This window comes from Notamacropus eugenii, chromosome 1 (assembly GCF_028372415.1).
Source record: "Notamacropus eugenii isolate mMacEug1 chromosome 1, mMacEug1.pri_v2, whole genome shotgun sequence".
NCBI classification, from domain to species: domain Eukaryota; kingdom Metazoa; phylum Chordata; class Mammalia; order Diprotodontia; family Macropodidae; genus Notamacropus; species Notamacropus eugenii.
Window position 1 is genome coordinate 361,901,804 of NC_092872.1, and position 16,015 is coordinate 361,917,818.

Here is a 16,015-nt window from a genome sequence, read left to right on the forward strand (position 1 = left end):
AGGGGAATGGTAAATATTTACTATAGATGGCACTCCTGATTGTGGGTGGAAGAAATTGGGAGGATTTTTTTTAACTACTGCTTTTGTTGTTAGTTGAGCAAATGCCTTTGATAAGCCCTAAATAAATCTACCAGATGATTCTAAATGGGAAGCATGAGCTTCATGATTCATGAGCTATAGTTTTAAGTAGCTACCCATAGTGATACCCTTAGAATATGAATTTAGGCAATCCCTTGGGGACCCAACCTGGTAGTACAAGTGTAAGTTGGGAGAGGCAATTTCAAGATTGGATTTTATTATAAGGAATGGCTCTCTGGGTAGGGGAGTGAAGAGAAGATATGCTTGAAAATGAAAATGATGCAAAAATAAAAGCTATTAAAATGTAAAAAAATTAGAGTTCCCAACAATAAAATAAGCTGCCTCATGTTGTTCATCTGGATGATGGCTGTAGAAGCTAGGCTAGAAACAGGGTTGATGGCCTGGTGGAAAGTAGCAATGCTGCTGTTCCTGGGCCTTTGAGTGCAGGGTTCTGGGCTTTCTCCATCAGGATCTGAAGGAAGTTGATGGTTAAAGTGGTGGCAGTAAAACCTGCCTTTATATGCCACTTTTCATTTCCCCCTCAGGGTTCTTTGCTGTTTTTGCTAGGTTAGTCTGAGAGCCCCCAGGTTGTAGCTGGTATTGGTAGTAATAGAAATGGTGGGCTCCTTCTCCAAGGGGGCACTTCTTTGGATGACTATGGGGGTAGGCTGGAATCAAAGCTAGTAGCTGGGAGTGATGGGGGTGTGCTGCTATAGCTGGGGTTCTTGGTCTCACCTGAAAAGTAAATGAAATAGAAATTGCTCCTACCACAAAGGATATGATATGGATGAGGAGCCAGCAGATGAAACTAAGAAGGTGCAATCATGCAGATAGGAGATTTAAAACCAGTAGAGAATAATAATCATGGAAAACCCAGAAAGGGAGAGTATCTGAGAGGAAAGGACAGCACCAAATGCAAAAGAAATCAAGAAGGATGAGGACTGAGAAAAAGCCATAAGATTTGGCAATTAAGAGACTATTGCAAACTCTAGAAATCATTCCACAGTTTCTTGAGAGTACAGAGTCCACAGAATTGTCTTTCATTGAGAATTAGTTTCATTTTCTTTCATGTTATAATGGTAGTTTAAAGTGCTTTAATTCCTCTCTGAGCTGTTACTCATTCTTCCATTTGCTAGTTTATCAGCTTGTACTAGGCTTTTATTAAGACTTTCTCTGGATCTTTTGGTCTTTCATGGTTTTTTTCTCTTACATTCTCCTTTACTTGCCTCTGGACCCTCTCTTTACTTTTTGATCCTCTAACAAAAGAATTTCTGGCTCAGGTTTCTTGTTGCCACTGTACTAAGAAAAACACTGCCCCAGCCTCTATATTATATTTCCAGACGTTGTTGCTGGAAATCAGGAGGTCATACTACCTGCTGAAGTCTGTAAAGATCAAGGCTGGGACATGAGACTTCAGCTTTAGTTTTGACTAGCTGGTTCTCTGACTTTCCTGATGCATAAGTCCTTATCTTCTCCTTCTGTTACTTGCTTCCAAATGTTTACATCCTTATCTTCCTCACCTGCTTTCTGTTAAACTCCATTATTTTCATGCTGCCCTTGTATTCACATTTTAAATAAGATTGCCGAAACTGGTATCTGGGCTCACTGACTTTTGCATACCATGAAGTTTGCACTCTAAGTGTAATAAAATCTATAGCATTGATTTAGTGATTGACAGCAATGCCTAATCAATGAACCCTTGGATAATTTTAATCTCAACCCCTGCTCCAATTGTGCACAGACCTCCTAACTTGCCTTGCTGGCAGCCTCAGCCTCTTTATTTTATATTGGTGTTGAGATCCCAATTCTGATTAATCTACAGAGAGAAAGGACTGGCTCCAACTAGTCCTCTTTCTCTCCGTCCTAATGCTCTTTCTCCTCTAGCCTGTGGCTTTGAGTATTGCATGCATCTTTAAAATCTATCACCTCCAGCTACTTTCCCTTTCTATGGGCAGAATCAACCCTAGAATACTTTGTAGGGTGTATGTGGGAGCAGTTCAGGCTGAGTCACTGACATTGGAGATCCCTTTAGCCGGAGTGAATCACAAGTTTGTATGCTTGAGCTCACTATGACAGGCATGAAGTCAGATAGAATTAGGGTTGCAAAATGGGAACATGAAGTATTTAAGGTGTCTAGTATTTTAAGGTTTTGGGTTGGAGAGAAAGAAAACAATTACTCCAGCATCTTGCTGGTCATCTCTCTACCACTGAAGCCCCATCCATATATTGTAGCATCATTCCCATCATATCAACACAATAAGGTCTTATCTATTTTCTCCCATTAATCCTTCATAGAGAGTCAACCCAATGTGACAGTAGCCTTCTTCTAGATATCTTGACATTGCATGGCTACCAATAAAGCATATGGGCTAGATGGTGGCCATCCCATCCATTTACTATGTTACTGATGCATACACTTTTCTAACCAGATATGTGTTTGATGACATTATTTGTGCAGCTTCTCATGCAATTCTTTGGTAATAATGTATTTTAGCCCACTCGTACCCATTAAGTACCTCTCTAATAACAAGAATAATAAATAGTAATAATAGTTAGCACTTACGTAGTACTTTAAGGTTTGCAAAGACATTTCACAGATCCGATTTTATCCTTACAACTCTGGGAGTTAGATGTTATTATTATTTCCATTTTACAGATGAGGAGACTAAGCCAGATGCAGGTGAAGTAATTTGTCCAGAGTCACATGGCTAGTAAGTTATTTGAGGATGGATTTGAACTCAGGTCTTCCCATCTTCAGGTTCAATGCTCCATCTACTTATACCATCTAACTACCGCTCTACTTTCCTTTGGGTACTCCTCAACTGTAGAGGTCAACCAAGCTAAGTATAGAGAGGTTTATTATCAGTAGACTGACCATTTGGTGGTGAATTCTATGGCTGTGACAACTAATGAAACAAAGAGAAGTATAAAATGGCACTCTAGGGGGCCACTTTCCAATTTTTCAATGACAATGGCAGACAGAGACTCTATGTAAATATTAACTTCACTCTTGGTATGCAAAATGCGAGATTCCTTTCCAGTGATCAATAGTGGGTTTATACTACTGGAGGAATTAGATTATAGCAGTCTTGACATTCCTAAGATAAATAAAACCAGAAAACAAAAGGAAGTTGTAACTATATAAAGGACAGTGCAAAGGTTGTCCTTGAACAGGAGTTAGTTTTATCATGTATTCACAGTTAAAAAGAAACATCTTTCATGGTACATAAAGTCATTTCCTATTGCCATGCTCATGATAAAAACGTACAAAAAAAAGATTCATGAAACTTACTGAAGCTTATGTATGAACAAATATTACAGAGAATGAGAACATAAAAGAAATTCGATGAAAAACTCAATAAAATCCTCCAAATGAAATCAGCATAGGGTTAAATTCTCAATGCTTCCAAATAAGGATGGACATAGGAAGAATAACAACAACAACAAAATACACTGGAATCCATGACCTGAATGAGAGACTCAAAGGCTTATAGATTACACAGAAGCCCTATGATTACACATCATGAACATATACTTAGAAAAGAAAGTTGGAATGCACTAGATAAGAAGAGCTCTGAATAACAAAATGCAATTGATTTTGTTTGTTAAAGATAGGAGACAAATGGTAACCACTGTTTGAATCACTTGAAAATTAGCTATCTATGCATAGTTAGGCTATTAACTTATCAGAGCAGGAACCAAAATTAATAATAAATCAAGGGACAGAAAAAAAATGGGACATGGCATAAAAATGAGATAATACTGTGTTAGTGACACTATTTGCCACTAAGTGACAATTACACCATATGCTTTGATATTTTAATAGATACATGATTTATGGATGTGGATATTCTTTCTAATGACAAAGATCACAATACATTCATGCCTTTTCATCTTTTGCAACTCATTGATATTTTCTTATAATTCTTTGAGATGGTTAAACATCTCAGAGGACTTCCTCTAGATTTATTTTTATCATGGGGTACAACACTCAGACTGTCTTATCTGTTATACTTCACTTTCAATACTTTCCTAAATGTTCTTTCCTAGCGGCTGCATAGAACTTTGGAAAGAGCACTGGCTTTAGGGTGAGAGAAATCTGGGTTCTCATCACTCATTCGACACTTAACATCTGTGTGACCTTGGGCATGTCATTTGGCCTCGTTGGCTCTTAGTTTCCTCATTGATAAAATGAAGTGGTGGAATTAAAGGGTTTCTGAGGTCCCTTCCAGGTGTAGATTTATAATCTTTTGATCTTCTACGTTACTTCTTATGGGTGAATATCATTCTCAACAATATTCTGTAGCCAACTTGTCCTTTCATTTCTTGATTGCCCTTTGGGTCACCTGAAATTCTGCTTCTTTAAGAGGCTGAGTTTCATGATTTGTAGCCATATAGTCTCACTGGCAGAATAATGATGCTAAAAAAGATTGGGGTTTTTTTTGTTTGTTTCTCGAGACAGGAGTCCATGATATGACTTTATTATATAAGCTTTATCGGTTTTATTGAATTACCTAAATCTGGTCTCTTAAGTTTTTTTTTATTACTTGTAATATTCCCTCAAACCACTTGGTGTCACCTTCTAACTACCATTCTAAATTTGTTAGCTTCATTCTCACTTTATGTGGAAAAAAAAACCTAGTCATGTGTCCTTCTAGTCATGAATGGGAGACCTAAGTAACAACTGTCTTCCCAATGCTGTATTCTGCACAAAATGTTGCCTTGTTAGACTATTTAATATAATAGTTGACATTTATATAGGGCTATAAGGTTTGCAAAACATTTTACATACAGTAGTATCTCATTTGAGTCTCATATGACTCCTGTGAGGTAGGTACCGTTTTTAAGATGAGGAAATGGAGGTTCAGAGAGGTTGTCCAGAATTACTCTAGGCATGCCACTGTGGTAAACGAGGAGGCAGGGGAGCTGAGTCCAAATGAATCAATGCTATATCCTTACAAAATATAATCCTTTCCAAACTCCTACCAAGTAAGCCTCCTTTTGTTAAATGTTAATTCATCTACAAGTATCTCATTTCATTCCAGTCCTGAGTCTAAGTCAGGCCTGGCTCAGTACAGAAGTGAACATGGTAACTCACACCCAATGTCACCACCTTGGTTGCTTGGTTGTACATGTATGTGTATGTATATGTATAAATGTATGTATATGTATTTATGTTTGTCTGTATAAGCATATATGTGTGTGTGTTGCTTCCCTGAACAACAATGTGAACTCTCTGAAAGCAGGTACTCTCCCTTTTTCTATTTGTATTACCAGCAATTAGCACAGTACTTGGAAAATATTAAATAATAATAAATGCCTTCCCATTTTATTCTGACTCACTTTTATTCTGACTTCTGAGTTATTGATCTTTTGTTGCTATGTTCATTTCAAGTCAATCAGCATTGAAATTTGGTAAAAGGAAAAAGAATCAAAGACATGCTTAGGACCTATGGTTTGAGAGGCAGGAGGCAGAGAGAGCTGGGTCATCTATTGATATGCCAGGGACAGGCGATACAATAAGCTTAAAATGATTTATATGTTTTGAAACACGAAACCCCTTAGGGTTTCCCCTTGGGGACCGAATAAAGGTTGAATGAAAAACATAACCACAATAAATACAGAAATGACTAACGGGAAGTTAGGATTGCAGGATAGTGTGTGTATAGTTATCTACTTAGCTTTTGGGGTAAGGAAATGAATTGGGGAAAAGGAGAAAGTCCTATGTATATGTTAGCATATACATTAAATAATGATTTTTATATTGTACCCATTCAGATTAAGATGTGGCATATCATCATCACTAATGATTTTGCTATGCAGTCCTTAATTATTCTTAGAGGATGGCCTCTATTATGTTGGCTGGTTCCTCCATGCATATTCTTCAGGCCAACAAATCTTTAATTATTATAGTGCTTTCCACTGATTTCTTTAGATCTATACCCCTTTCTTATGTATACAGAATATATTTACTTAGAATTTTGTAATTTCAAGTGCTACCATTCATTACTTGGAAAATATTTATACTATTTGCTAACAAATATATACATTCATATAAAATTTACACATAGCTTTATTAATAAGTCTCTTTTATTATCTATTTTATTAGTATCTTTATGTATTGGCAGTTTATTCCTCCTACTCTGTGGAATCGAAGTTAGCATTTCACATGAAGAATCTGAAGGGAAAAAATAGAAACCAGAAACATTTCTACTAGGCTTTTCATTTCTCATTTGAAAGAGCAACCAAAGGCCATATTCTTGGTAGTTGCAAAGTAGTTGGCACCTATCCCATTAAGTGTTATTTGCCTTATAAGATAAGTATGGTATTGATCCAAATTTATAAGAATAAAAGTCCCCCATGATCAAATGATATGAATAAGCAGTTCTTGGAGGAAGAAATCCAAGCTACTGATAGCCATATGAAAAAATGTTCTCAAACATTAATAATTAGAAAAATATAAATTAAAATAACTTTGAAGTACCACTTTACACCACAAGATTGGTGAAGTTAACAAGAAAAAAAACACATTCTGGAGGGGCTATGGAAAAACAGGTAAATTAATACAATGTTGGTAAGAACTCTGAAGTGGTCTAGTCATTCCAGAAAGCAATTTAGAATAATGCCCAAACACACTATTAAAGTGTGTATTTCCTCTGACCCAGTGATAGTCACTATTAGTGCTATACCCCAGAGAGGTCAAAGAAAGGGGAAAAGGACCCACACATACAACTTACAAGTAGTAACTCTTCATGGTGGCAAACAATGGAAAAGTAAGGGGGTATCAATCAAGTGGGGAATGACTAAACAAGTTACACTATATGTATATGAAATACTGCTATTGTACTATAAGAAATGATGAAGGTAATGGTTTCAGAAAAACCTAGGAAGATTTGTATGAAGTGATGCAAAGCAAAATGAACCGAAACCAGGAGAACATTTGTACAACATACTGTAAAGATAAACAACTATGGAAGCCTTAGGAACTCTTATCAACACAATGTAACCAACCACAGTTCCAGAGAACTCACAATCAAATATACTACTATCTCTACATAGAGAGGTAATGGCCTCAGAGTGCAAACTGAAGCTTTTTTTTTCTTTTTTAAAATGTGGCTAATGTAGGAATTTGTTTTGCTGGACTATACATGTTTGAAGTGGGTTTTTTTTTTCTTGCTTTCTCAGTGGGTAGAGCAGGAGTAGGTAGAAGGGAATGAATTCAGAAAAAAGATAAAAATTGAATTTTTAAAAAGTATTAACCTTTATTTCTTTCTTCTATCCCTTAAACTAGCCAAAGTCTTCCCCACTTTTTCATAATAATCTCATAAAATGTTCATCTTGGCATCATCATTTGTCAACTTTGAATAAATCAAGGGAACTTCTAATTTCATACTGTCATCTCCATCAATCAATTACTTTGCTCAAAGATCCCAACATAGATATGGAAGCAGAAGTAGCAGATAACACCCATATTCCCCAGCATTATACTGGAAATCCCCAAAAGGAAGGTACATTTTTAGCATACCTCAGAGACTGGACTTTTCCTACACAAAATGAAAGCTGGGAAACCATCCCATTTTCATCTCCAGCCCTCCACACACCATAGTTTGCTTTACAGAATGTCCTTTGATAAATATATTTTGGACCTGTAAGTCTTGTGCATGGGTTTCCTTTTCCTGATTGTGGTGATGACATAGGGTTACCATATACATTCATTTGGAAAGACATCTGTCACCAAATGAAAGAATTGGAATTGGTGGAAAAGAAGCTAATTATAAATCTCCTATTCATTTTTAGATTCCTCAAACATGAACCCTTATTTCAACTGCTTTCAATGAATGTCCCTAATTTAGTGGAGGATCTATGGAAAAACATGGATAAGAATTACATAAGATGAGAAGGAATGGTTAAGTTGTAATTTGTATTAATTAAGGGAAACTCATCATCCTGCAAGATTGCATAAGCCTTGGTACTCACACGTCATCAGTACTTTCTGACTCTCTGTTTGGATGGTGGAGCAAAGACTTTTCCAAAACCTTCATTTAAGGAGGGTGCCAAAGCCAGCCATCTCTTCATTTCTCACCTGACTGCACTCCTTTGCACTTTTCCAAAGCTAGTTACAGGTATCTTACCACCCTCCACTGCCTTGCTTTTCAGGTTTCTTTTGTGTGTTTCTTTCCCCATTAGACTGTAAACTTCTTGCAGACAGGAACTGCATTTGGGAGGAAGGGGGAATCTGTATCCTCAGCACTTAGAACAGCATCTGGCACATGGCAGGTGCTTAATAAATTATTAGTGACTCACTATGGATGAGCTCACCAATTCACTGACATAAGGAATCACAAATTAAATGCATGTATATTAGTCACTTTCACATCTTTACAGTTTAAGAGGCCTATACTTTCACTATATAAGAGATATATTGGGGGTAATAAGCCTCATCATCTGCAGGTTACGTATCCCAAGATATCCTTGAGGCACTGGATAGCTTCAGAAATTTCATGAAGGGGAAAAGTCACAAAAGGGAACAAGTTTCTATTGGTCCATAGTAGACTGACTGGGAAGAAGAAGTTAGTAGAGGAGCAAGAGAAAACCATTGGTACCAGAACTATCAGTGTTTACTGAAAAGGCAGAACCTCTCAATCTGCAGGAAACTATATGTCCTACTTCCCCCCACAACTCCTGACCAGTAAGTTCCTTTTTTGGGGAATCTCTTAGAGGAAAAATAACTGCAAACCCCTAGGTTACCATGGGCTTTTGGCCATGAGGAGGGTATATACTTATTAGTTTTAGGATAAGTTCCTTACCTGCATCATTTCCATCTCAATAAGAGAAATAATCAATATGCCCAAAGTCTAGGGCTTATTAAGGGAGCTCATTTCTTGAAGGAACCAGATGCTCAGCAGGAGGGAAGAACTACTAAGAACCATTTGCTCTCATTTTCCATACTCCTATATGTTAATCTGTATGTTAATACCAAAAGACAGTGTGACGTAATGATAAAGTTGACCTTGAAGGCTCTAGTTCTGACTCTGACACATCTTGGCTGCATGAACTTAGGCAAGTCACTGAACCTTTCACTGCTCTAGGGAGCTCCCTAAGACTTGCAGCTGCGGAGAAGGGGCCAACCTGCATTAGTGGTAGGAGCTTACTCAGGAGTTCCCTAAACCAAAGAAACAATAGGTCCAGTTCCTAACCCTATGTTAAGCCTATGTCTTACTGAAAAATTGTGGGACAGAAATATATCATTTTCTAATTACACCTTTGACATAAAAGAAAATATGTATCCCTTGATGTAGAATTTAAGCCTTCGTATCAAACTGAGTAATAAATAAATGAATGAATAAAAAAATAAGTGAATGAATAAATGATAAAAACAAAAAACTTAAAAGAGTGACACAAAGTAGTTGAGGTTGGGGGAAAACATTTAAAACTTAAATGCTAAACCAGAAAGAACTTTTCCACTCCATAGTCTTCTTGATTCAAGACTTACATTTTTTCCAGTTTTTAGAACCAATTTTTCAGCATTTATATGGTCTAAAAAATTAGGATGAGGTTTTCTCCTACGATAATCCTCTTCAGTAAAGGGAATTTCAAGATCGTCCTGTGAAACAAAATTTTTGTATGTTAGAACCATATACATTTTCTATGCCAAATATTTATAGCTATATTTAGTGCTTTATAGTTTAGAAAATGCTTTTATTAAAACAATCCTGGAAGGTAATATTATAATTCCCATTTTAAGTGACTTACTTAAGGTCACATAGCTATTAAAATAACACAGCTGTGATTTAAACCTACTTTTTGAATGACTTTAAGTACAAAGTTTATTCCTTTAAATACAATTATTCTAACATAATTAGTCACTATAGAACCATATTAAGCCCACATAAAGCTTTAAAATCTGTTGCTCACTTTAAAATTCTTTAAAAATATCTTATTTTCTTAAAAAATGATCTAGTCATGTTTTTATATTCTATATAAAATTTACATTTTATAAATGCATTTTATTATATGTAATATATGATAAAATATATTTACATTAAAACTTACATAAAACATTCTCAGTTTAATGTTATATAAAATTTTTTATTTTATATATTTTATATTTCATATTTACATTTTAATAAAATTCTAAAATTGCAAAGTTATGCTCTTTTCTTCTTCATAAAAATTTGCAGGGTCGGTGTTAGAAAGATATGTTAACTTTCCTTACCATATCTCTTCTAGCCATGGTATGTGGTAATGAACTGAACTTAAAGACTTTATGATAAAAGCATTGAATACAGCTACTCGGTGGGAAGATCAACTAGAAAGAGAAGATTAGTGTATGTCCCAAGATCCCCTCCTTTCTTCAATCCTTTATCTATCTATTACTTGGCTCCTAGGTGACACTTAACCCCTGGCTTATATGTAAATTCCTAAATTAGGAGGTAAAATTCCTAATTCCTTCTCCACCATTCATTATGTCCTCTGCATACTGAGAAGGACAGGAAATTATGACCATAAAAGAGAATTTCAGAGCTCATTATCATAGTTAAATGTCAAAGTAAGTTCTAAGGTGCTCTTTAGAAAATGAAGGTAGAATGAAGATGTAAATTAATGTAGTATCTAGAGATAACTTTTGTTGTTCAGTTGTTTCAGTTGTGTATGGCTCTTTTTGACCCCATTTGGAATTTTCTTAGCAAAGATACTGGAGTGGTTTGCCAATTCTTTCTCAACCCATTTTACAGATGAGAACAGCTGATGAGAAGGGTGTATGGGGTATTCAGGCAGGCCTAGTACCTCCGGCATAAGGGCTTGCCAAGCCCTTTCCAGGGCTGTTTATCCATCTTTGGTGTCTACCTTTTACCCAACTCTACCCTGTAGCTCCAAGAAGCTGTAGCATGTGCAGTGGCCACACCCTGGTAAACTGTCTTGGTGGATGGGCTAAACCAGTTTGAAGATAACTGACAGGCCTTAATCCTGTCAGTGAATTAGATGGATGTCTACCTTTAGCATGTGAAAACTTTCCCAAGACGAACTGGCAGATGAGATTAATTTGTTCCAACAGCCATGAAGGCAGCTGAAGCAGGTACTGTGGAGCACTTACGAGTGTGCCAGGCTTCAAAGATACTAAGACAATCCACTGAATCCTGGCTTGACTTGTCCTACCACTGACTCAGGAAGAGAGAATGAGGTTGACAACTTTGTGCAATTCTACCTCACTTAAATCCAATTCACTTGCAAATCAAGACATCACCCATGATGTCATTGGTTCTCTTAAAAAAAGGACAAGTAATAACATCAAAAAAAATTAATAAACTGAGGCAAACAGGGTTAAGTGACTTGCCTAGAGTCATACAGTTAATAAGTGTCTAAGGCTGTATTTGAACTCAAGAAAGATGAATCTTCCTGACTCCAGGCCCTGCACTCTATCTGCTTCACTACATAACTGCCCAGAGGTGTTATAAATAAAGCACTGATGAAGAAATAGACTCCGAGGCAGGAAGACATGACTTTCAGTCATGCCTCAGACACTTAACACAGCAAGACCCTATACAAGTTGCTTAAATTCCCTGTCTCAATTTTCTCATCTATAAAATGGGGAGACTAATAGCATTTATCTTATAGAGTCCTTGTGAGAATAAAATGAAAATAGATGGAAAGCATCTTACAAACCTTAAATTGTTTTATAAATGTTAGCTATCATTATTATTATTCAAGAGAGACAAATGAATTGTGAGGCTAAGGTGTAGAAGGGAAATCACCGTACATATTTAAGGGTTCCAAATATGAGTGCAAGTGTTGGTGTGAAGAAGAAGCCTAGACACTGAACTCCTTGAGAAAGGAAGGAGAGAGGACTGGAAATGGGTAGCTTAATTGGTAAATTAATTGGAGGTTAATAAGGATTTGGGCTAGATGGTTTAGGCAGAAACAGTGAATTTCAAAGGAGCAGAGGTTGCAGAGTGACAGTGACAGCAAGAGTAGAGTAATGACAGTGAAAAGCAAGGATTATGACAAATCTTCCTGCTCTATTATGTTAAGAGGAATTAGATGAACAGTCAATATGGAAAAGCGTGGGCAGAATGTGGCATTTTTTTTAGAAACAGTTTTTGTGAAATATAAGATAATCTTGGTTTTTATAGGGTTTACAGTCTAAGTCTTAGAGTATTTAGAGATATAAAAAGTAATGTTGAGGTCTGATGTACAAAAGGTAGGGCTTTAATAGATAGCTAGGAAATTAATAGATTAGAAAGGGGAAAAATAATGAATGAATGAATGAATAAGCATTTATTAAGTGCACTAGATCCCAAAGATACAAACATGAAAGCAAGACAGTACATAGCCTCAAGGAGTTTACATTTTAATATGGGAATACAATATATAGAGGGCAGTGGTGGCCTGAGAAGGGAGTTTTGGTGTGGAGAACAGCATTCCAGGCACAAGAAACAGTGTAAGTAAAAGTTTTAGAGACAAGAAAGGGCTATACCTGTTAAAAGAACAAAGAGCAGAATATTTTAGTTATAGAAAATAACATGTCATAGAAAATAGTATAAGATCAAGGTGGAAATCCAAGCAAAAGAATCCAAACTTTGGTTGGGAGGCACACAGAATCACTTAAGATTTTTGAGTAGAAAAGTGAAATGACTAATCTTTGTATTAGCCTAGTAGTTACATGAAGGATGGATTAGAGGTCAGTCAATGAACAATTATTAAGAACCTATTATGTGCCAACCACTGTGCTAGGACCTGGGGATTAAAAAGTCATGTGTTCAATGAGCTTATGTCTTAGTGAGGGAGACAACAAGTACATATAAAATTATATATGGCACCCTTTTTTTTGGTTTTCAGAGTAGGATCATGGCAGCGGGCAAGAATAAGCACCTCACCAAAGGTGGCAAAAATGGAGCCAAGAAGAAAGTGGTTGATCCATTTTCGAAGACAGGTTGGTATGATGTAAAAGCATCAGCTACGTTCAACATTCAGAACATTGGCAAGACGCTGGTTACAAGGACTCAAAGAACAAAAATTGCCTCTGATGGTCTCAAGGGAGTTTTTGAAGTAATTCTTGCTGATTTGTAGAATAAGTTCACTTTTCTCAAGTTCAAGTTAATTACTGAAGATGTTCAGGGTAAAAATTTACCTGGGACAAGATGTGTTCAATGGTCAAAAAGTGGCAGACCATGATAGAAGCCTATATTGATGTCAAAACTATTGATGGGAACCTGCTCCACCTCTTTTGTGTTGGTTTTACCAAAAAGCACAACAACCAGATCCTTAAGACTTCTTATGCCCAGCACCAACAGGCTGTCATATTTGTAAGAAAATTATGGAAATCATGACCCAAGAGGTGCAGACAAATGACCTGAAAGAAGCTATCAATAAACTAATTCCAGACAGCATTGTAAAAGACATAGAAAAGGCTGGCCAGTCCATTTACCCTCTCTGTGATGTAGTTGTCCAAAAAGTCAAGCTGCTCAAGCTTGATCCAGCTCAAATTTGAAGTGAGAAAGCTAACAGAAGTGCATGGTGAAGGTGGTGGCTCTGGAAAACCTTCAGGAGATGAAACAGGCACAAAAATAGAAAGGGTTGATGGCTATAAACCACCAGTTCAAGACTCTGTTTAAAGTAGAACTTTATAAGGTTGAAAAATAAAAATTCATCATTGTGAAAAAAAGTGGCATGAATATAAAGTCAATAAATACATATGATAGATATGTAATAAAGTCTTAAAATAGAACACTGTGGGAAAGAGGACACTAGCATTTGAGGGAATCATTAAAGGCTTTATGCAAAAGGAGATGTCTGAGTTTTATCCTAAAGGAAGACTAAGGGATGGAGTCTAAGACTAAGGGAATGAGTCTAACTCACTAAGGGATTCTAAGAGGTGCAAATAAGAAGAGAATGCATTTCAGGCACGGGAGATGAACACCGGAAAGGCACAGAGACAGGAATTGAAATATTGTGAATGAGGAACAGAAAGGAAGCCAGTTTGGTCAGATCACAGAGTGTAGAAGGGAGATTAATGTCTGGTGAAGCTGGAAAAATAGATTGGGACCAGACTGCAAAGGGCTTTAAAAGATAAAAGAGCAAGCATTATATGTAATGGGGATAAGCTAGAAGCATTTCCAATAAGACCAGAGATGAAACATGAATTCCATTATCACCACTGCTATTCAATATTGTACTAGAAATGTTAGCATTAGCAATAAGAGAAGAAAAAGAAATTGAAAGAATTTGAATAGGCAATGAAGAAACATAGCTATCACTCTTTGCCTATGATATGATGGTATACTTAAAGAAACCTAGAGAATCCATTAAAAAACCTACTTGAAATAATTAACAACTTTAGCAAAGTTGCAGGTTATAAAATAAACCCATGAAAATCATCACCATTTCTATATATTACTAATAAAGCCCAATAGCAAGAGATAGAAAGAGAAATTCTATTTAAAGTAACTGCAGACAATATAAAATATTTGAGAGTCTACCTGCCAAGACAAATCCAGGAACTATATGAACACAATTACAAAACACTTTTCACACAAATAAAGTCAGATCTAAATAACAGGAAGAACATCAGTTGCTCGTGGGCAGGCCAAGTTAATATAATAAAAATGACAATTCTACCTACACTAATTTACTTATTTAGTGCCATACCAAACAAACTATGAAAAATTATTTTACAGAACTAAAAAAAAAATAATAAAATTTATCTGGAAGAACAAAAGGTCCAGAATATCAAGGGAATTAATGAAAAGAAATTCAAGGGAAAGTGGCCTACCTGTACCAGATGTAAAATTGTATTATAAAGCACCAATCATCAAAACTACTTGGTACTGGCTAAGAAATACAGATGGATCAGTGGAATAGGTTAGGAACACAAGACACAATGCTCAATGACTGTAGTAATCTACTGTTTGATAAACCCAAAGACTCCATCTTCTGGGAAAAGAACTCACTATTTGATAAAAAAATTCTAGAAAAAGTAGAAAATAGTGTAGCAGAAAATGGGCATACATCAATATCTTACACCATATGCCAAGGTAAAATCAAAATGGGGAGACGATTTAGACATAAAGGGTGATACTATAAACAAATGAGGACAGCAAGGAATAGTTTACCTGTAGGATCTATGGAAAATGGAAAAATGTATGACCAAACAAGAGATAGAGAGCTATCTACAGTCATATGAAAAAATTCTCTAAATCACTATTCACTAGAGGAACGAAAGTTAAAACAACTCCAAGGTACCACATCACACCTATCAGATTTGCTAACATGACAAAACTGGAAAATGATAAATACTGGAGAAGATGTGGAAAAATTAGAACACTAATGCATTGTTTGTGGAGTTGCAAATTGATCCAACCATTCTGGAGAGCAATTTGGAACTATGCCCAAAGGGCTATAAAACTATGTGTACCCTATGATCCAGCAATACCACTTCTAAGTCCGTATTCCAAAAAGATCATCAAAACAGGAAAAGGAATCACATATACAAAAATATTTATAGCAGTTCTTTTGGTGGTGGCCAAGAAATGGAAATTGAGGGGATGCACAACAATTGGATGATGGCTAAACAAGTTTTGGTATATGAATATAATGGAATATTATTGTTCTATAAGAAACGATGAGCAGGTAGACTTCAGAAAAACCTGGAGAGACTTGCATGAACTGATGCTGAATGAAATGAGCAGAAACAGGAAAGAATTGTACATAGTAACAGCAACACTGCGATGACCAACTTTGATAGACTTAGCTCTTCTCAGCAACACAATGATCCAAGACAATTCCAAAAGACTCATGATGGAAAATGCTATCCACATCCAAAGAAAGAACTATGGAATCTGAATGCAGATCAAAGAACACTATTTTTCCTTTTTTTTTTTTTTTTTTGGTTTCTTCCTTCTCATGGTTTTCCCCTTTGGTTCTAATTCTTCTTTACAAGATG

The 16,015-nt window shown here is 36.2% G+C and overlaps 1 protein-coding gene and 1 pseudogene across 3 annotated transcripts in view; one reads left to right on the plus strand and one right to left on the minus strand.

Annotated features, from left to right (window-relative positions):
- Positions 1 to 16,015, minus strand: part of AK7 (adenylate kinase 7) — a 104,849-nt gene that overhangs the window by 53,276 nt on the left and 35,558 nt on the right. For all 3 annotated transcript variants that reach the window (XM_072630305.1, XM_072630306.1, XM_072630307.1), the window contains one exon: positions 9,572 to 9,682. In XM_072630305.1, the coding sequence (XP_072486406.1) occupies positions 9,572 to 9,682 (111 nt within the window). The remainder of the gene's footprint in view (positions 1 to 9,571; positions 9,683 to 16,015) is intronic.
- LOC140525871 (small ribosomal subunit protein eS1-like) lies at positions 12,922 to 13,688 on the plus strand (annotated as a pseudogene).